General features: G+C 43.6%; 1 protein-coding gene across 2 annotated transcripts; it reads right to left on the reverse strand.

Annotated features, from left to right (window-relative positions):
• Positions 1-803: 803 nt before the first annotated feature.
• Positions 804-19,873, reverse strand: CA5A (carbonic anhydrase 5A). 2 transcript variants are annotated; one of them, XM_021526939.2, is made up of 7 exons: positions 19,606-19,873; positions 12,677-12,874; positions 8,791-8,909; positions 7,714-7,809; positions 7,194-7,256; positions 5,967-6,122; positions 804-5,083 (listed from the first exon to the last, which is right to left on the reverse strand). In XM_021526939.2, the coding sequence occupies exons 1-7, from the start codon at positions 19,727-19,729 to the stop codon at positions 4,949-4,951; spliced, it is 891 nt and encodes a 296-aa protein (XP_021382614.1). In that variant the 5' UTR covers positions 19,730-19,873; the 3' UTR covers positions 804-4,948. The 2 variants fall into 2 exon arrangements, with proteins under 2 accessions (XP_021382614.1, XP_021382615.2); XM_021526940.3 differs by lacking the exon at positions 19,606-19,873 and adding an exon at positions 14,121-14,274.
• Between the last annotated feature and the right edge of the window lie 1,405 nt (positions 19,874-21,278).

The raw sequence follows: 21,278 nt of genomic DNA on the forward strand, positions 1-21,278 counted from the left end.
AACTTCTTTAGATTAATCCAGCTAAACAAAACCTGTCTGGGTGACAGCGGGGCTCCAGGTGTGGCTCAGCTGTGAGACAGAAATTACCAGTTATTTCACCCAGTGTTCATGGAATCATGGGATGGTTTGGGATGAAGGGACACCAGAGCTCATCCAGCTCCAACCCTGACACCTTCCACTGTCCCAGGCTGCTCCAAGCCCTGCCCAGCCTGCCCTGGGCACTGCCAGGGATCCAGGAGCACCCTGAGTGAGGGCCTCCCACCCTCACAGGAATGATTCCTTCCCCATATCTAATCTAACCCCACTCTCTTATATCAACTTTTAATTTGTATCAGTAATTGAATGGCCTTTAGAGGGTTTTTTAGGGTTATTTGGTAGCATTTTTGTAGCCACAAGCAGCAGCTGAGTCACACCACACAGGCTCAGTTTTATGACAGGACAGAGGAAGGAGCTCAGCTGACAGTTCCAGCTGAATGGGCAGTGTCCAGAGAAAGGGTTCAGGAAAGATCCCAAAAGTCTGGAATGCTGCTGGAGATGGCCTGTGGCATCTGGCTGGGCGTGAGCAATCATGGGATACCCTTCAGCAGCACACAGGGCTCTTTGTGCTTTCATTCTTACACAGCTCAGCAGAGTCTTTCAGGGCTTGGAAGTATCACAGAACATCTGACAACTGATCAGATTCTGCTCCTTATGAACTGGGGCATTCCCAAAGAGGAATTCTGATCTTTTTTTGAGAGGAAATTTTACTTTTTTTATTTTTTTTTTTAACTTGAAAAGCTTAATTACACAACGAGATACAGGCATGGGTTTCTCTGTTCCTTTATTGTAGTTGCACACTAATGTAACAATGTAAAATGCAGCAGCTGAAGGGTTCTATACATTAGGGAAAAACTCTGGGCAAGGGCCTGTATCCCAGGAAAACATAAAGCATTCCCTGTTCAGGTGCTGTCTGCAGACAGTGATTTCAGTTATGATCAGACAGGTAACACACATTAAATACACAACATCATAAAGGCCACAAAAACGAGATGCACAGAGAAAAAAGAAAAGCCAAGATGTGCCAGGAAATACAAGTTAAAACATCTCAAATTAAGGCATGAGGGGACCCTTCATCCAAAGCAGGATTCCAGTCCTCTAAAACCCTGTGGAGATCAAAGCAAACTCCAATTCTGGAGCTTCCAAAACCAGGGGAGACCCTCCTGTCATCCCTGACAGAACAGGCAGCACAAAAGTGGGCAGGAAAACCTGAAGGGTGAAAGTTCTGGAATGCAGGAACAGGGATCAAACATTCCAGCTCCAGAGGAAGGTGTCCCCACTGTGAAGTCACCCAGGACAAGGTGAGAGCAGCATTTCAGAGGAATCCTGAAAGGCAGCTGGAATCAGACCAGCACAGACCTCCAAACCTTCTCCTCTCTTTGCAGGGAGCTGTCTCAGAATTATTCCTGGGACAGTCTTTAATTCCTGGGATCTGCTGCCCCAGGAATGCCTCCCAGGGCAGTATTTACAAATAAAGTGACTCTTATGCAAGGAAAATACAAATATGTGCTTTGACCCTTTTGTATTGTGCCACCCAAAAGAGCCCAAAGATTCCTTTTTAACTTAATTGTGCAAAATCAGCTCTAACCCAACAATCAAATCATTTTTCCACACAGAACTGAGAGAACAAGGCACAGGAATTCTATCCCATCTCTTGATTTAAACACAATTATTTTCCTAAACTTGACATTCACAAGGTCAATAAAGTCATTGCAACAGAAAAGTTGGAATTGGAAAAAACAAACAAACAAAAAACCCTCAGTGTGTTCATTTCCAGATTAATTCCAACAATCTGCCCTGCAGCTGAGCTCCTCCCTGTCTTAAGGAGATGCTAAAACACTATACATAAATGCAGTAAACATTAAGAACATCAAGAAATAGTAAAATAAATGTAAAACCCTGTAAAACTTTTTTTTGTAACACAGTAGTTATTTTTTATCTACATTAACCCTGTTTCCAGGTATTTGAAGTGACCAGTGTTGAAACTGGAATTTCTTCATTTTATGTCAGTAAAAATAGGTGTGATTTGATGGAAATATGGACACAGCTTAACTGTATCACTGGGTAATTCACTATTCTCTAACAAAGCTTCCATGGCAATACTTGAACAAAGTAAATCTCTGGGAGAATTTTAAATAAATCTGAGAACTTTAACTGGATCACTGGGAAGGGAATATCCCACATTCCCTCTGGTGGATGCAGGGTGGTTCAAATAGGATTTACACATCCAGGAGGGAAAATCTGATTGTGTGGAGCAAACCATGGAGAACTCGGTGCGTGTGAGGCTGCTACAGAGCTCCAGAGAAGCTGAAGTTAAACAGTTACACCCTGGAAGATCCCTAAAATAATCTGCTTTTTGGGTTTGTTGGGAAAGCTACATCGACTGGTGATTCTTCTCAGTAGATCAGAGAAATCCAAAAAGTCAGTGGAAATTACAAAAGCAATTACAAAAGCTTTTTTAAAGATCCATTCATAAATGATAAGGAGATTGATGCATCTACAGCCCAGTGCTGCTGTTTTTAAATAAAAGGCAACATTAAGATGTCTTTGTATTACAATTTTTTCTATTAATGAGTAGAAAATATCTGAGCTGCTGCCATCTTTCTCCAGAGTCCTCCTCAGAAAGTGTCTGCAAGAACAGCACTGAATAAATATCTCAGACTTAATGACTGGACCATAATTATTATATATTCAGGCAAAAAGTAAAATAATTTTTACTGGACTGGGAGATACTCCTTCCAGCTTTGTTTTGGAATGTATCATTCGCCAGCAAAATCATCACTGATGTGGATTTGTAGCTAAAAATCTGTGTGATGATGGCAAAGCCTGCAGAGTTCAGCTGAGGTCATGGAATCAGAAAATCAGGAATGGTTTGGGTGGGAAAGGACATTAAAGCTTATCCAGTGCCATCCCTGCCGTGGCAGGGACACCTTCCACTATCCCAGGATAATCCCAGCTCCATCCAAAGGGAGATGGCACAACCAGGATGGAAATGTTCCCCCAGGCAGGGAGGGCTTGGGGGAAGTGGTGAAAGCAAAGAACTCCACTGAATTCCCAACAGGAAAAGTATCCTACACTGGGATAGAGGGAGATTTCCTTCCTTTCAGCATCCAGAGTCACTCAATTGAAGTGGCCACATCGCAGGGGACAAAGGCACAACTGAGGCACCAGAATAACAGCCTGAGGTAGAGCTATTGAGGAGGAAAGGCAGGATCTGGGCACTCAACTGGTTCAACATTATCTCAAACCCTTAATATCATCAGGGTCACGCTGAAAAGTGTTAAAGTGCTTTGAAACAGAGTACTTGGACTTCAAAAAAACCAAAGTACCAATTGGAAAGGGATGGATTTAGCATTGCCAAACCAGGTTGTGGCTTCACTGAATCCCACCAGGAATCAGACAGAGGGAGGAAAGAGACTGGACCCATGGAAATCACACAGGGAGTTCACAGGCAGAGCTGCTCCTCATCAGAAACCTGGTGCAGGAATTTTATCAGCTAAATACAGCAGAGTGTGAAGGGACAGAGAGAAAGGTGCCTGAGAGAAAATTAGGTTTAGTAGGATGTGAGAGGTCACTGATCCCTGGGGCTGCTGGACCACAGCTCCTGGGAAAGGCTCAGAGCTGGCAGCTCACACAGCAGCTCAGCTTGGTCCACAAATCAATTCCAACCCCACTGGACCTTGTTACCATAAGGTGCAATAAAAACAAACTGGTCCCCACTGGTCCTGAAGCTGGGTGCTTTTATAGGAAAATATATCCCAAGGCAAAACTTTGAAGAGAGCACTGGTGCTCAGTGAGTTACTGAAATAAAAACCCTTTCCTAGCACTGGTTTGAGGAATTGGTTTGGGCTTTTGCCCTCCTGATCCCACTGGAAGGGTCAGCTGGGCCTTATCTAATCTTGCTTTCCTTTGATGTGATCAGTTTCCTGGGATCAATTGGACATTTTCACCTGATTTGCTGCTCCTGCCAGTCTTGAGGCACTCGTGAATTCTCTTCTCCTCCCTTCTACTGACAGATTATTAACATGGGAAAACAAAAGCTGCCAAAGCCAAAAGCTTCTAGGGTTTTAGAAAAAGTCTTCTGGCTCCTGGTGTAGTTACAGAGGGCATTCTGTGACACCCACATCAAACACAGAATGGCATTTTTGTCCTTGTCCTCTCATCCAAGGAGAAAGGAAGAAGGTACAGTGTCTCTGAGACAAGCAAGTTCTCTTCCCAGACATCAAACAATTCCCTAAAAGGATCTGATCAGTCCGGTACTGATACTTTTCTTCCCACTTCCTGCTTCTAAACATTTTTTTACCCAGGATTATTAATTCATGAAAGGCACTGAAAGAGCATTTGAAGAAACACAGAACAATTCAGAGAAGAGCAGGGGACGAGCTCTCCTATCCTTGTTTTTAACTGTCTTAGTAATTCCTTCTTGACCCTTGCCTCCGAACAATTCAATTTGTTAAGGGTTAATATTACTCACTTCTTAAAAAATAATGCAAAACTAAAAAACCCCACTGTTACTTTGTTTTGTTGAGAGTTTTAAAGTTCTAAAAGTTTCTTATGCCTTCTGATGCTTACATATTTCTACTGAATCTTCTCCCACTGTTCAAGTAAACAATGACTGTTTTACATTTTTCTTTGTAAGTGGAGGGAATTGAAAGAGTGTTAGTTCAACCAGTGTAGTTGGAGAGGTGGCAATCCACCAATCCACTGTCAGTTTTACTATTCTATACATAGTGGAGTCAGGAAATAAATCGTCTCTTTAAGTTCTTTCCCCTTCTACGTCTATCGTCCGTTGTGTGAGTAGTGTGCCACCCCAGAGCTTCCCTAGGGCCAGCCAGGGAGCACTGGCAGGGCACGGAGAGAAGGAGCAATGCTGGGAAATGCTGTGCAGGCAGAGCTGGGGGCTCTGGGCCAGCTAAGGGCCGAGCTGGGGGCGGAAGGACGAGCGCACGGTGCGGTTCATCAGCGGCTGCAGCGGGCGGAAGTTGTCCACCATCCTCCTCTCCTCCTCCCCGTGCGACGTGAACAGCAGCGTCCGAAAGGCCTCCAGCTGGGAACCACAAACGGCCACTCCAGTCAACACGCCAGGAATCCCCCACTTGGGGAATTCGTGGCAAAGGACAGGAGTTTGGAGAGGGGATAAAATCAAGGGTAGCGCTAGGTTTGTGTTCTGAGGGGTTTTAGCAGCCACATCTGCTGGTAAAGATTGTCCCGTTATCCACGCCAGCATGGGAGAATTATCAGTCATCTGCCATCTTTATGGAAATTAAATCCCAAATGTGGCACGCCTGAGAGAGCTATTTCCTCACTCAAATACTTCATCCAACCTCCATTTACAGCCTCCCTGGCACCCAGAAAAGAGGGAACCCCAAAAATCCCCAAGTTGTTCTCTCACTGATTTATAACTGCAGCAGCAGATCAGCTTTTAATGCTCACAAGGCCATTCCAGTGGTAAGTCATTGCTATGAGAGTTAAGAAGCCAAGAGAAAAAGAAAAAATAGGAAAAATTTCAATTTGAAGGAATGCCACACTATGCCTGCAGTTCTCTGTTAACCATCTCCATGTCATAAACATCTTCCCATTTTCCCTTCCTTCCACAAAAAGGAGGGCAAAATTATGAGAATTCCAGTAAGTTCCTAAAACTCCCCAAGTTTTCAAGGGGCAGCTTCCAGAATTGTATATCACAGATCAAGATAAAACTCTTGATAATAGATGGAAAAGTTGAACAAAGCTGGAAAAACATCTTGGAGAGGTCTTTCAGTATTAGTGACTGTTAATGCCAGGATTCCTCCCCAAATCCTGGGTTGAAAGTGTCGCAGAACTCTGAAAACACTGAATTTTTGTCTTTTCAGAGAATTGCTGGTGAACAACTGTTTCTGAGCATCTGTGTGGCAGCAAGAGGTGTGATCTGAAAGGAAAATTGAGATTTTTACCTGATCCTCATCCACCTCGATTGGCTTCTTCTTAATGATCCATGTGACTGATTCAGTGAGGGGGGGAGTAGTCAAGGAGCCAGCGTAGGTCCAGTAATCAGGGCAGGAAGGGATCAGGCACGAGGGATCAAAGACATCAAACTCGATCACAGTGTCCTAAATATTAGGCAAAAAACATTTTTAAGGATGGTGTTTTGAGAAAAAAACGGACAAAGTTAAAAATGGTCTTGACAGTGAGGTGAAAAACTTACGTGTGGGAAATAGGGTGTTGGGAATATTAATAGTGTTAGTATTTTAAATCCCTCGAATTTGTGTAAAATTGGGGCTGAGGTGTAAGAGGCAGCTGCTGAGCAGGCAAAAGTTAAATATTTCTGCTGTCTCCCACAAGCCATTAGGAATTCAGTGTAGGAGAAACAAGGAGTGAGAAGGATCAACAGCCTAAGGTGTTCATTCCCACATGTGGGATATCAGACAGAACGTAGGAGCTTCAAAACCCAGGATTTCCCACACAAATATTGCTCCAGGGGGATTTTCAGGATATACTGGGGGATCTTGGCTTATTTTCTTTTAAATTCACATGCTGTAAATTATTATATTGTCACAATAGATGTATATTCAGATTTGGGGAGGTCTTCTGGCACTGAACTGACATGTTTGGTGTTTATCTGGCAGAGCTGTCACCGCTCTGATATAAAAACTTGTTTTATCTGGATTTTAAAAACTCCTTCCTGTGAGAAGTAGAGGCACAGCGACTTCAGCTGGATGAGATTAGAAGCTGAAGAGGTCGATGTGGTTTTTCCCCGCTTTCAGAAGGGAACAAGAAATGCTTCTGTCAGAGACTCAGCGCTCCCTCTCCTGGCAGGAGCCTGCCAGGAACGATCCCATTCCCCCAGCAGAAAATTCAGTGTTTATAAAAAAGCAAATAACCTCTTCAAAGAGCAGACAAAAATCAAAAAGCCTTAATCCCATAGTAAATAAACCCCTACTTCAAGCATGTCCTTAAAGGAGAAACAATCTCAAGAGCAGCATTTCTTCAAGAGGTTTTGAAAGCTTCAAGTATCCAATTCCTCCTGAAAAATCAGCTTCCCTTCCCACTTCCAAGGCGTCAATCAACTCAATTTTACCCCCCGGTAAAATCTAAGGAAGAAGGCTTTTCTGGGTGTTTTGTGGCTCTCCAAGTGTTCTTTCTGCTGGGTGACAATGGGTGGGACACCTCAGAGCACTGACCTTGTGTCTGACTGCTGGCAGGGCATCCACCAGGGTCTGCAGCCCCTCGTGCCGTGCTCCCAGCTGCAGGGACAGGGAGGGGTGGAGAATCAATAAGCTGATCAGTAATCAATCAGTTCTATCTGTCAGCCTTAGTATTCTTTCATAACAATAATCACAGAATGTTTAGGGTTGGAAGGGAGCTCTGGAGATCATCCAGCCCAAGGCAGGGGCAGCTGGAGGAACACATCCAGGTGGGTTTGGAATGTTCCCAGACAGGGAGATTCCATATCCTCCCAGGGCAGCTGTTCCACCCTCAACAGAAAGTTCTTCCCATTGAGGTGAAACTTTTTTTAGCTTCTGGCCATCGCTCCTCATCCTGTCACTGGCATTGAACAGAGCACCATCCTCTGACACCCCCTGGGAACACTGATATGGATTGATGGGATCCCCTCTCAGCCTTCCCTTAGTGCCCTAAATTGCTTTAACAGAATGCAAGCAGAAAGGCCCCATCACAACCAGTCCCACAAAACAAAATTACCTTTAGGAACACTCCAATAACAGCCAGGCCATTCCCTTCCATCACAGCTTCCTCAAAACTCGGGTACTCCACAGCATTCCAGTGCACCAAATGCAGCTGAAAGAGGAGTGAGGGAGAAATCAACCCCTGCACAGAGCACAGACACCACACCTGACTTCATACCTGGCTGCATTTGCTCCTTGGCAGGGTGAGGCACTGCAGGGAGCTCCTCAGAAACAAGAGAAACAAGGAACAAAGTGCTCTTGGTAAATAATGGTCCTTCCCTTCCTTTTTTGGTTTTTGGTTTAAATATTTAAGACCCACTGAATTTCCCATTTATAAAAGGGATTTAGTCCATGGGAGTCTCTCTCCAGGAACACTGGTCAAAGGCACAGACAAAGCTCAGTCTTCACCTCTTTCCTCTCTTCCCAGGAGGAGCAGAGCACCCTGTCCTCCTGAGGACATCCTCCTGCACACAACAGTCTTCCTCTGCACTGCAGACAGCCAATACATTGAGGGGTTTTGTGTGATAAATAAATACCCCAGCCCAAAAACTTAGCCACAGTCTCCCTGCTAATGAGGATCTTGCCAAGCTGGCAGCACCACCATGAACACACCAACAGGAGAGAAACTCTTCTTAAAAATAACCCATCATCACTTGACAAATTCTTCTCCTTTGGCAAAAAACTGTGGTCAAAGCTGTCAGTTCCACATTTTCACTGACTTCATCCTTTTTATTGGCGTTTTCTTTCTTAGCAGTTACTTAAGCATCCAAGTTTTGCTATTTTAGTAACTGTTCAACAGTTGCAAACAGAAAATAAAGGGGTGTTTTATAAGAGTAATTAGTGTATGTTTTGTGGGTGACAATCTCTGAAAGGTTTAGTAAAAATAAACAATGTGATTTTTAACTTTCAGTAATGGATGATGTCCAGTTTTCAGGTCATTCTTCTCCAGAAAACATAGTGAAGATGAATTTTTATAGAATAAAACAGCAGGTGAGCTGTAGCACTTCAAAAGAAACTGCAATTCCTCAATTTGGGAGTTTTCACAGACACACCTGAGACAAGTGTTGGCATTGTTTAGGGTTTCATACCATACCTCTGCTGGGTAAAATTTACAGTCAACTGTGTGCTCTGAGCCCCAGTCGTTGATAGCTCCCCAGTGGAAGTGGAACTGCTTTAGCCTGTACTGGTTTTCCAAGGGGCCTCCAATGATGGCTAGAAAACAAAACAAGGCACACATGTTAATAAATATGATTTAGAATTGGCCAGACAAGTAAATTCTTAGAAAAAATTTGCCCGTGAAAAAGTATCAGGTGGAGCAACTCAAACAGCACCTATCTACACTTTGCCATGACCAAATTATTCAAGCAAACACATTCCCAGTTTTCCCTGCACCAAACTGGAGATGAGGGAAGTCTCCTCATCCATCTCCCCCCGAGGGAATGTTTTCCCAGGTGACACCAAGTTTGGCACAGTCACAGTGATGAGTGTCACATTCTCACCCCTGTCAGAGCAGGAGTGTCAGGACTGCCTGACCAGGTGACACAGCAGTGACATATCTATTAAATGTATTCAATGACATCCCACAAGGATCTGTGACATTTCTCATGACAAGACTTCAAAAAGCAAATCATGCCAGACAAATCAGTATATTGAGTAAAATGTTCAAATCTCCTGCAAGCTACAAAAATCCAGACATCTTATTCTGCTTCTACACACCTTCCAGACTGCACAAGCAAAGGTCAGCCAGAAATATGTTTTGTTGTGCCTACAAGCTGTTCAGGAAGGATTTAAGCATCCAGTCTGCCACTGGGCAGGTTTCTAGAAGATTTAATGCCCTTTTAATCAATTAGTAAAGGTAAAACTTCAGTCTGTTCTCCTGATTTCAGTATGCCTTCTGCAAGCACATGAGTGAAGAAGTCCATGCCCAGCTTTCTGCTTCCACTCATTCCCTCCTACCTGGACCAAAACCATCCTGCAAAGTCATCTTGCTAATTATGAAATCAGAACATCTGGTAAATGAGAAACTCTAATTGCTTCCCAAGGGCTAATAACACTTATGGAATCAGGGAATCATTTAGGTTGGAAAAGAGCTTTACAAAGGGTTCGTCCAGCACTAAACCATCAGCATCTGCTGATTTATACTGAACTGCAGGACACGGGGAAGTTATACAGCAAACCTTGGTATGAAGCACCTAATCCCAAAACTGCTTTTGGAAATAAGTTAATCACTTCCATGCTAAGGAGAAAACAATGAGAGGCATTAAGAGATTTTGTTGTATTATTTTTCCTGAAAGCCAGCCAGCAGGTTTGAAATCCTATCCAGCCAGGCCTGTCTGTGAAAAAGGAATAAATTAAAAGGAGCTGTGCAAAGTGACATTGAATTAATTTCATCCCCTGCTGCTGAGCCCTGGGCATGAATGCAATGCTGACCATCACTAGGAAAACTTAATGCCCCATCCCTGGAAGTGTCCAAGGCCAGGCTGGACAGGGTTTGGAGCAGCCTGGGGTGGTGGAGGGTGTCCCTGCCTAGGGCAGGGGGTAGGATGGGATCAGCTTTAAGGTCCTTCCCACCCAAACCATGCTGGGATTCTGTGCTGGGGAAGGGGTGGGATAAACATGTGGGTCACACAGCCAAGCCTCTCAAAGTGAATTTCTGTGCTCTAACACAATCCACTCCTGAGTATGTGATGATGCAAACCCACAAGTGAGTACAAATTTGTGTTAGTAACCACATCCACTTGAATATTTGCCTCACAAATAACCTTAGCACAGATACATGTATGGAGTCAGGTTCCTGTAGCGGCCACCAGAAAGTGACAGGAAACAAGCAGGAACTTTAGTCCCTTCAGAAACATTTCTTCTCAAATTACAACCTTGACAATTTCAAAACAAAACTGAAGTTTAAGGGGCTCTAACAACAAGAATCACACCAGGTGTTTCTTGCAGCCCTGGCTCTGCTTGAGCCTCATTTCTGGTGGCACCACACACAGACAGACCACATGCTGTACATACCTTCCCCTCACCCTCTTCTTCCTCCTGCTCTACCTTCAGCTTTAGCCCAAGTCTTGCAAACCCCATGTCAGGATTCAGGCATTTTTGTCTATCCTGGGTGTCTTTCTCATCTTCTGTTTCGACTGTGGTGCTTTTGTTTGTTCCCAAGCTTTCTTCTCTGGAATTCTATGATTGTTAGACAGAAGCTGGCAGTGAGAAAAAGCAGAAACAGCAAGAATAAAGAGAGAAAGGTGGAGGAGAGAGGCAGGCACCTGAGAATTGGGGGTTATGCAGCAACTCCTCACTGTCTGTTGCTTCTCTGTCATTTTGGAGCCCTGTCACTGACTGATTGATGCCATCCTACCCTTCATGGACTTGAATTCATTTAAGGAAGATGAGGATGATGAAAAGGCAGCAAATGCTCACAGGGAAAGATTTACCTCAAGGAAAGGATTACAGACAAAGCAGGTAAGATCTTTCAGAGGTGAACTATTGCCTCAAAGGCCTGATGATTCCAGCCTTGCCTTTATGTCACAGAAACTGCTCCTGTGCAATTAAATATTGCATATTTCTGAATCCCCTACAGGCAATTCCTCTTTCCCAAACACTTTTCAGGATCTTATCCTTAACTGATAGTGGGGTGTGGCTTATAAAGCAAGAGGTTTTTTAATGAAAAGCAAAGCCAATCTGAAGTTAGTAAATTTAAATCACTTTAAATCAAGTCATGTCTGTCCCGTAACCCAACCTCACTGAAAAAAAATAGCACTTCTTCATGAAACCAGTGCTTAAATGAGCAAGGGCAAGGATATTCCCTCTTGGAAATGGATTATTCCCTTTTGGAAATTGATTATTCCAAGTGAACAGCTAGAAACAAGAAAAACAAAACAAGCCCCGAACATCACACAAGCTCCCTGCATTCCACCACCACCGTTTTTGCTGCACTGTTTTATCAGCCTCCGTCCAAACATCAACCAGAAATGTTGGTGTTGTGAAGACAAAGTGTTTGTTTGGTGTGCTGGAGGCTCCCTCCCCGAGGGCATTGCTAAATCCCTCAGGAAGCTGGAGGAGCTCTCATGGTGAGCAGCCATTTAAAACATAAATTACTCCAATCCAGCAGGTTCAAACTTGCTTAGGGTCCTTCAGTTTTTTCCTGCAGGACAAGCTGAGCAATCATGTGCTTCACAACAGCCCTGACCAATTGCTACCAGCTCACCCACCCTTATGAAATATCTTCATATTCTGCAATATCCTTTGCTAAAGGCATCTTTTATAAGGAACAGTGGATAGAAAATCTGGGATTTGGGAGCAATATCTTGATTTTTAAGTCAATTTTTTTATTCTGTTGAGCCACTCAGGTCAGAGGTTTATTTGCATGAAATTGCTGGAATGCATGGTTGGATTTTCCATGCACTCCTGCTTCCCCTAAAACAACAGGGATACACACACACCTGCTCCCGAGGGCAGAACTCAGTGTTATTTCACTCCCTAAAACCCCACACAGATAAGCCTGTGTGCTTTCCAACTGCAACTCATTTGCCTGCTGATTATTTCAAGTGCAGTAAATATCTTTATTAACACCACAAAAGATAAGTGGCAGATTACTTCAATAAGGAGCAGTGAGTGAATCAGGTTTCAGATTGAGTAGATACACATAGAAATGACTGAATATTGACTCGTGTGGCTAAAGTTTATTACAAAACCTACAAGACACGGCACTGTGGCTTGTGAAAGGAGTTTCAACATACAGCAGGGGATTTGTGCATAATGCCCATGGTAGTAAGAACACTGTAAATGTGAAGTCTGTAGAATTTCTTCATCATGCAAACCACATGTAAACTCAGCATTTTCTAACTGTGCATTCATTTTCAACAGCAGGTCTTACATCACACAAATATTTCTCCTCTCTTAGCATTAACAAGACATTAAATAGATTTTTAATAGATTTTTCTTTTTAATAGACTTTTTTTTTTCCCTGAGTTTTTACTTACTTGACCTATCAGTAGAATCATCAAACTCCACCAGGAAGGAGTAGCCATTGTTCCAGATGTGAAGACAGGTGGTGGGGTCGTAGCTGATTTTCAGAGGCTTCAGGAAGGGATCATAAACGCTGTCCCTCCACTGGATGTTGATGGGAGATTGGCGGGTGCCTCCGGGAATTGTCAGTGGGCTCTGCCACAGCGGATGCACTGCAAGATAAGGAGGAGAGTCAGCCTAATGCAGGATACAGAACTTTCTGGCAAGGGAAGGTGCTGTGTCACAAAAGGCTAATTCGAGTCAGCTGGTGCCCAGAAAAGTGAAAGAAAAATAAAACATTCCAGTTGCATGACTCAAAGCCAAACAGGGAAGTGCAGTAATTTGACTTAGAACCATGTCAGTACCTTTGCAGAAAGTTCTGCAAAGAAACTATCCCCTTATTTCCCAGAAAAAGACAACGTTTTCCTATTATTGCCAGATTTTAAGGCGGCTTTGTTTTACAGCTTTTTTTCCACACCAGCACCACCAGCTGAGCTGGGAGCGCTCCAGACATGGGATAATTCCCACTGGGAAGCAAAACATTCTCTAGGAGAAAACACAAGCACAGGGGTTACTCCACAAAGGGGTGTCCAGAGCTCCTGTTGCAGGAGCTAACCCCAATCCTGACCAAACTGCTTCGTGCAGAGAAGCTCCTGCTGATCCCACCCCTGTCAAACCCAAACCCATCATTTTGGGGGCAGCCTGGACCCCTCAAATTAGCACAAGCAGGATAGGTACATGAATGGCTTCCACAGGACTTTATTCTGCTTAAAAGCAGACCCGCCGCCTGTGTGGAGCTGTTCACCCAGTGAACAGTCCCCCTGCTGAACCCCAAATCGCGATGCTTTGAGCATCACTTTACAGGCTACTTCACAAGATACGACTGTTCAAGGTCTTTTAAACGAGCAACTGGAAAGAAATTAAACCTTCAATCCACTCACACGAGGAGTGGCCGAATAACCTCTCCCCCCCACACACACCCCCCCGTTTCCCTCAGTGAGGCGCAAACTACGACGCTCCATAAAGTCAATTCAGGCAAAATATATAGGGAATATATTTGAAACACCGCCACTTCAGTGTTTCAAAAAACGTATTTTATTTAAAAGACCTAAAAAGGTCTTTTAAACGAGCAACTGGAAAGAAATGAAACCTTCAAACCACTCGCACGAAGAGTGGCCGAATAACTTCCCCCCCCACCCCGTTTCCCTCAGTGAGGAGCAAACTACGACGCTCCATAAGGACAACTGGGGCAAAGGCGGCGGAAAATATATCGGGAATATATTGGAAACACTGCCACTTCAGTGCTGCAGAAAACATCAGGCCGATGTTTCAGCCAGGCAGAGCGCTGCGGCTCCCTCACGCAGTCGGGCAGCGATGGCGGGACAGCGGCGGGGCGCGCTGAGGGAGAGCGGCACTCACGGGCGTCTCGCAGGCGGTACGAGCAGCAGGCACCGAGGCTGCACCGGCGGCTGCCCCGCCGTGAGGAGGAGGAGGATGAAGAAGAGGCGATGACGGCCACCCAAGCTCGGCGGAGCAGCGGCAGCATCGCGGCGGAGATCGCGGAGCCGCCCAGCCCGGCCCGGCCCTTTCCGGCACGGCCTCCCCGCCATGGCCCGGGCGGGGTCCGCCATGGGCGGCTCCTCACGCTGTGACAGCCCCGGAGCGGCGGCTCGGGGCTGTGAAATACGCCATCGCTTGGTTTTTCAAAGTTTAATAATGACAAAACGGTTATAAAAATAATAATACAATGGGAGTAATAAAGTTTAGAGGCGTCCTTCCTGTCACGCACCCAGCGCCGAACCCGGGCTCGGCGCTGTCCTTTTCCTTGTGGCTGGCTCAGAGAGAATTCGATCCTAAATAAATTTTTTATTATTTCGTTTTTAATTTGGCTGGACTAATTTTCATTTATAACGATAGTAATACAATTAGAGTAATAAAATTTAGAGCTAGGACAGTTATAAGACAATAAAAAGCAAAGAATTACGGACATCCGGATGCTCTTGGACACTAAGTCACAGAAAGCATCTCTTGTGAACAAAGGAATAACCTTAAATGCAACCGCCTGTTGTATATTCATATATCTCATACATGATGCATAAATTCCTTGCAAATTAAGAACTTTTCTGTTTTTTCTTAACTTCTTAATCCTGTTGGTTCCACAAAGACGGAGAGAAGGTGGAAGAATGTTTGTTTTTTCTGATAAGGAGGCTGTAACTTTTTATCAACCCCCTTCACTGTCATCTCTGTGTGAAGAGTTTCTTGATTATCTCATCTTCCTGCGTGAGCTTGTAACAAATTCTATATCACAGAGTTTCTATTTTAACATTGTGTTGTAACCTAAAACTACACTTATCACACTACTTTAGATAATTAATACAGCATAACTTTCTAACATTACATATATAATATTTATTGTAATATTTGCGAAAAGCCAATCATAAAATATGCATTTTTCACAGCAAGCGTGGCCCTTCACATCAAAAGGGATTCCTTCACATCGAGAACATCCCCTCAAAAGAGTATTGCCTCACCCAAAAAAGCATCCCCTCACATCAAAATAGCATTTATTTCCCTCACACCAAGTGCATCCCCTAACACCTAATCCCCTAATGCCCTAACATCCTAAAAAAAAGTGTTTATTCCCTCACACAAAAAAAAAAAAAGCACAGAGGTGGGTGGCCCTGGCACAGCAAGGTCCCCTCTCCAAGCCACATTTGGAAATGTTATGAAAAGTTAATATTTATGTTTACTTTCCTTGGCTGTCACAAAGGCAAGAGGCCAAACTAGTCTCACCTTGGATGGTGAAAGGGTCAACTCAACTGAACTCGGTATTCACCTGACACTGCCTGAAGCAGAGAAATCTCAATGAAACTGATTAAAAAGAAATCCTGGAGAAAGCTGAAAGCATCAGTGAAAGCACAGAAAAACAAGAATTCCAATTTTTGCCCATTCTCTTGGGCAACCAGGAGCAGACCACCCTTATCTCCCGACCTTCCTCTTGCTGTACAATTGTATTTCCCAGTTACTCTCAAAATAAATTTGAAAATCTGCATTTCTCTTTTGGGGATTTTTTTTATCTTGTACTTTTGAATTTTCACAAGGAGCCTGATGTAACACTGAGAATGTTTTACTGAAATCAAGACAGGACCAGCTACTCAACCAGAGTCAACCAAGAAGTGTTTGCCCTGTTTCACCCACATTGCATAAGAAGTTTCCATTGCATTCACAGTATAATATGTTTAAAGAACTCCTGAGTTGAGTAAGAGCAGGTTGAAACCTGACCAACGATTTGCTTTGAGTGGCTGCATGATCACAAACAGATCATCAGGAGATGTACAAACAGCTTGTGATGTCAGGATGTTAAACTGGGTTTAAATTTCATTTTACTTCCTCCCTGCAGAGTCTCTTTTGTGTAGCAAAACTGAAAGCAAATGAATTTTTGGTTTGACTCACAGGGTTTTTTAGGGTGGCTAATTTACTATTCTCAACAGAATGCTTCCTGTAGATGGACAATCGATGAAATTGAAAAGACCTGCTGCCCATAAACATCATGATTCAGTCAAGCTTAATCAAGTTTAACAGCTTATTGATCATTGTTAGGCAACTCTCTAGCACAGATATGTCCTGCTGAAGTTTGATGGACCACAGGACAGCCCAGATGGGCTTCAGGTGTTTTATATTCAACATAAAAAGGAGATACTGGGGCTTATTCTCATCTACCAACAAACTGCTGTCATCCCTCCACCATTCTCCCTTTTCCATTCTTCCACGATGTCCTCTAAGTACAACTGATAATCTTGGGCAGCTTAGAAATTACATCTACACCTGGTTGTGTAATTACAGAAAATCACAACCATCCCTTTTCTGTATGTTAAAGCTGATGAAATAAAAAGCCACAAGCTCCACTGCTTTACGTTGTGCCACCATTAAGACAAGACAACTTCATGAAGCTTTCTGGTGGTTTGATCCTGCAAGGTTTTGAAAAATGTGAAGATTTTTTTACAGAGTTTTTCACTAACAGAGCAAGTTACTTCTTGTGGGCTGAACAGCACAACAAAAAGGAAGTTTACAGCATGCTCACAGAAATTGTGGGCTGGTGAGATACGAAATTAAAAGGAATATCTGCAACAATTTTCTTTCCCTCCTGAATCACTCACAGAATCTCCATCCAGTTTTGCACATGCTACTTCTTCCCGAGTATGAAGTTCATTAAAACTCTAGCATTGAATTTCCACAACCAGAAAGGGAAGAGCTCAAGTGATGCAGAATCTGTGCGGGAAGAGAAATAGAAATCTCACCTTCGAGTTTTCAAATGGCCAAAGTTAATTTTAAAAAAGGTGAGAGTTAGAATTGAGTATGCAGTTTGCAGCCTTTGCTCACTGAGGAAAGGCCTGGGCTGGTGTTTGTCTTTGTCACGCACCCATCTCTGGTACTGGGAAACTGAATTTTGTCATACAAAAAGCCTGACCAAGATGTGAATCACCTGTGAAAAGGGATCTGCCACAAGCAGACCCAATCTGTGCCTCATTTATTTAGGAATTTTTAAAAATCCCCATCAGACACAGTGATGCTTCATTTAATTTTATCATGTTTGGAGGCTTCTTACATTTGCCCCACGTTTTTTTCCCACTTTACCCAGATATATAGAGCCATCCAAATAGTCCCAATCTTTGGAATAATTTCCCATAATTAATCGCAGCTTTTGAAGTAGTTCTTAAAAAGTCCTTTTAGGATTGATGCAAGCATCAAAAGCTTCAGGGTGGGAATCATGATCCAGATGAAAATAAAGGTTTTAATCTTTGAAAAGGAAAATACCTCTTGAATCAAGTGCTTTGATTTCTTTACAAATGAGATAAACCAGGGCAAACAGTGTGGTGGGAAGAGCTGAGAAACCCCACCCAAGGGAAGGAAATAAAGCCCTGTTTGCCATAGCAACACATTCTGAACAAGAAAATAAAATATACATGTTGCTGAAACTCAGTATTTTAAAGGACCACAGCTCTGCTTCAGCCACTGGGACCAGAGGAAATCCAAGACAGGTTGATTTCCTTGAAGCTTTTTTTGGTCTGAATCAAGATTTTGGAGGATAACAGCACTGCTTGGCTCAGGCCCCATGGTGACAAGGTGCTGAAAGTTCTGCTGAATTGATGTCAGCTGGGGGCTGTGGTTTAAGCCAGTTTATTGATAAACAGCCCAGAGCTTTTTTATCAAACAGATGTAGCTGACAGGGTGCTCCCAGCTTGACAGGGGAGCACAGCAGATTGGGAAATGCTGAGTTTTCCTCTGCCTCCACAGAGTTTGGCTGAGGAGGAAGTGGCTGAGCCCAGATAAGGGGGAGGTAATTCCAGCTGGCAGGGTAAAGCAAACAGAGGCTTTATCTCCTCCTGTATAAAAAACATTTGCTGAAATTATGCATGCAGGTTTAGGAAGAGCTTGGAAGAGAACTCCTGGGCAATTTGGGGAGGCACTGCAGTTGTGTGTGCAGGCCTGGAGATGGCACACCTGGATTGTGTGGCTCTGCAGGATTTGTACAATGCTTTGGGATAAAAAAACCCCAAACCTTGAAGGATTCGCTTTTCTTGTAACTACTTCTAAAATGGCAAGAAAGAAAAAAAATCATTTCAGACCTGCTCTGCTAATAATCACTAAATTAGGCTTTAAAATCCCCAGGGAGAACATTTCCAGCAATTATTCTAAAAAATCAATGTCTGAATCCTCCACTTCCATGAGCTTGGCACTGACACTCCCTATCCTCCACACCACTGGGAATTTTGACATCCGTGCCACAATTCTCCCCAGTGTTTCTATAGTGAAGTGCAGGAAAAGCCTTTTGTCCTTGCAGGGTCATAAGGGGAATCCAAAAGCTCCAGAAACTGTCAGCCTTTGAGTTGTTCAAACCTGGTGTGAGTAACTGTGGAGTAACCCCCAGGCTGCCTCACTCCGAGCTCCTGTCCTCCCCCTGCCTGCCAAAAACAGGGATTCCAAAGACAGGGATTTCCCAAATCAGTTTGTTTTGGCATTTCCTGCACGAGAAAGGTTGAAGGAGTAAACAGGATCTGTCTTAAATTGAAAAGAGGAATGTGAGTAAAAATAGACACCAGTTGTGGCTCATTCAATCAGCAGTGCTCCTTGGATGGAACAAACTGATCTCTTCTTGCAATGGGATCCCTCTTACCCAGGGCAACCACAAAGTGTTAAAATAGGAACCCAGCTCTCTTCTTTGGCAGAAGTTATTATCATGAACAAATTTACAGAGGAAAAAAAAAAAAAGAAACAAAAGGTTTTTCTAGCTACAAGAAATTACTCTTTGCTATTCTCCAGCTGGCATTATCTTCACAGCAGTGAATAGACACAATCTCTGGCTGGCCCCATATTATCTGAAAGCAAGTTAATCAGTATTTTAAATAACTAAATCTTTAACATCCTCCAGGAGTGTCTTGCACTTCAAAGTGATTTATTTGAGGTCTGTACAGCACATTTGGAGGGGTTTGTGGCTTGTTCAAGGCCTCATTTTCCAAATCAAACACTACAGTGGCTATGAAATTCCAAGTCAGAATCAATCTGTGCTAAATGTGTTTTGAATTATGCTCATGAACAGTTTTCATTGAAAGCAGCCAAGCCTCCCAAGTAATGATTGCTTTTTGTCACCGGTTAGAGTCACAAAAATCACCGTGCCACCGACAGCAGAAATCGCAAACAAGGTGGAACCCTGAAATTCCACAAAATATTTTCACTTCCTTCATTCCATCCACTTTTTTTTTTTTTTTTTCGAATTTCCAACCACATTCCCAAATCCCCCTTTTTAATCCGCTAATAAATAAGAACAACACCCAACCACACCGGCTCTCTTCCCACCCCAGCCTCTCCCATTCCGCAGCGATTCGGAGGAGCTGCAGGCACTTACAGGCAGCATTCCTGATGTTTTTCCGGGAGCAGGCAGCCAGGCTGCAGGGCCGTGCTGGCACAGCCCAGAGCCTTTTCAGCAGCTTGGAGAGACTCCCCAGGGCTGTCACCTTCACCCCACTCATCACTGCCACTCCAAACCTCCCCTGCTCCTCAGCAGATCCTCCCACAGCCTAAGAAGGCATCAGCATCCCGGAGAACCAAACCCCACACGGATGCAGAGCCCACCGAGGGGTCGCCAGGCTGCTTTATAAATCATTTTTGAGAGCACCCTTTGCTGGTTAAGAGGTGGAGCCAAGCCAGGAGTTAATTTTCAACCTGTCCCTGCGCTGTCTTCTTCATTGGCTCTGCATTCTCTCCAGAGGCTGGCTGGTTGATGATTATTCCACATGTGCTTCCCAGAGATGGTTTTCCTCCCCCCACCTCATCTGGTTCTAAGAACACTAAGGAGGGTTGACAGAAAACTCTTTGGAATGTAAGGAGAAAGTTCTTATCTCCTTGGTGCATACCTGCTGTGAATTTGAATAGTTGTATAATTTGAATATTTGAATACTGATTGACAAGAGGTGCTGTCAGGAACAGCTGAAACTCCCGGAGATGGGGCTCAAACAAAGGAATTCCCAAAATCCAGCAGCTAAGTAAGGCTGGGCCCGGGAAAATGCTCATTTTAGCTCTGAGCATTTAGTACAGCAGCATTGTAGCCTTCAGGTGAGGAGCTGCAGAACAAGGGATGCCAACAGCAAGTTTTGTCACAAAAACATCCCCTAATTTTGTATAGACTAAAAATGGTGACAAAGACCCATAATTACTCCTCTGCTCACGCTTGGGCCCAGCTGAAATCTTTGTTTGGGTGAGGACAGAGATGTTTTCCTGACCCATATTTCTCAGAGATAAGAAAAAGAATGTTACTCTCTTGCTGGTTCCAGGGGCACTTCCAGTCACTTTGTTACCTTATGTGAAAATCCAGCCTGGAAATCCCACACTGTATTTTTCTTTAGGTATTTGGTCTTCCTCCAACTGAAAAAAAAATCCACATCAACGGCACAAACACATCCAAGTCAGAGCTGCAATTTTTCAGGCCAAGCACAGAAAGGAATTATTCCCATAAAATTTCCCAATATTATTATTGCCAGCCAAATAGGAATGAAAACAGGGAGCCATTGAAGATGGAATTATCCTTTCCAAGGACAGGGAGTCAATGATAACCAACACAGCAAAGGGTCCCTGTGAGTGGCAAAGTGAAAAATCACATCCAAGGTCCAACCCAGGAGCACAGGAAAGAGGAAAAGGAAAGAGCAGCAAAGTCAAGTAGCAAAAAACATCCCAATTCCTTCCCAGAAACAGAAATAAAAACAAACCTAAAACTAAGAGCCTCAGCAGCAGATCTGAGGCTTAAATGGGCTCCTGGCCCATCGTGGTGGGTGGAGGCTGCAGGTGAGGATTATGGAGGTCATTAAAATTTAATTTAAAAATCCCTCTGGCTCATGACAAAATTAAAGTATTTACACAACCCATGTGCTTATTTTTCTCTATTAAATACCTGAATGGGTATACTTCAAAAACTCCAGACTCCATCAATGCTAGAGCAAGGAGAGATAATGACAATGGTAACATTCTGCCATTAAATCCTCCTCTTTTTTTTAATTCATAAATTAAGAAAATGAACCCGTGAAA

The sequence above is a fragment of the Lonchura striata genome, chromosome 13 (assembly GCF_046129695.1).
Source record: "Lonchura striata isolate bLonStr1 chromosome 13, bLonStr1.mat, whole genome shotgun sequence".
Lineage (NCBI taxonomy): Eukaryota > Metazoa > Chordata > Aves > Passeriformes > Estrildidae > Lonchura > Lonchura striata.

Bases quoted from the DNA above. Each gene is read 5' to 3' on its own strand.
- CA5A (XM_021526940.3), bottom strand. From the start codon at position 14,247: ATGCTGCCGCTGCTCCGCCGAGCTTGGGTGGCCGTCATCGCCTCTTCT. The intron at 7,810-8,790 runs GTATGGTATGAA...CTCCTCTTTCAG, and splicing joins GTAAATTTTACCCAGCAGAG to CTGCATTTGGTGCACTGGAA. The intron at 6,123-7,193 runs GTCAGTGCTCTG...CCTAATATTTAG, and splicing joins TGCCAGCAGTCAGACACAAG to GACACTGTGATCGAGTTTGA.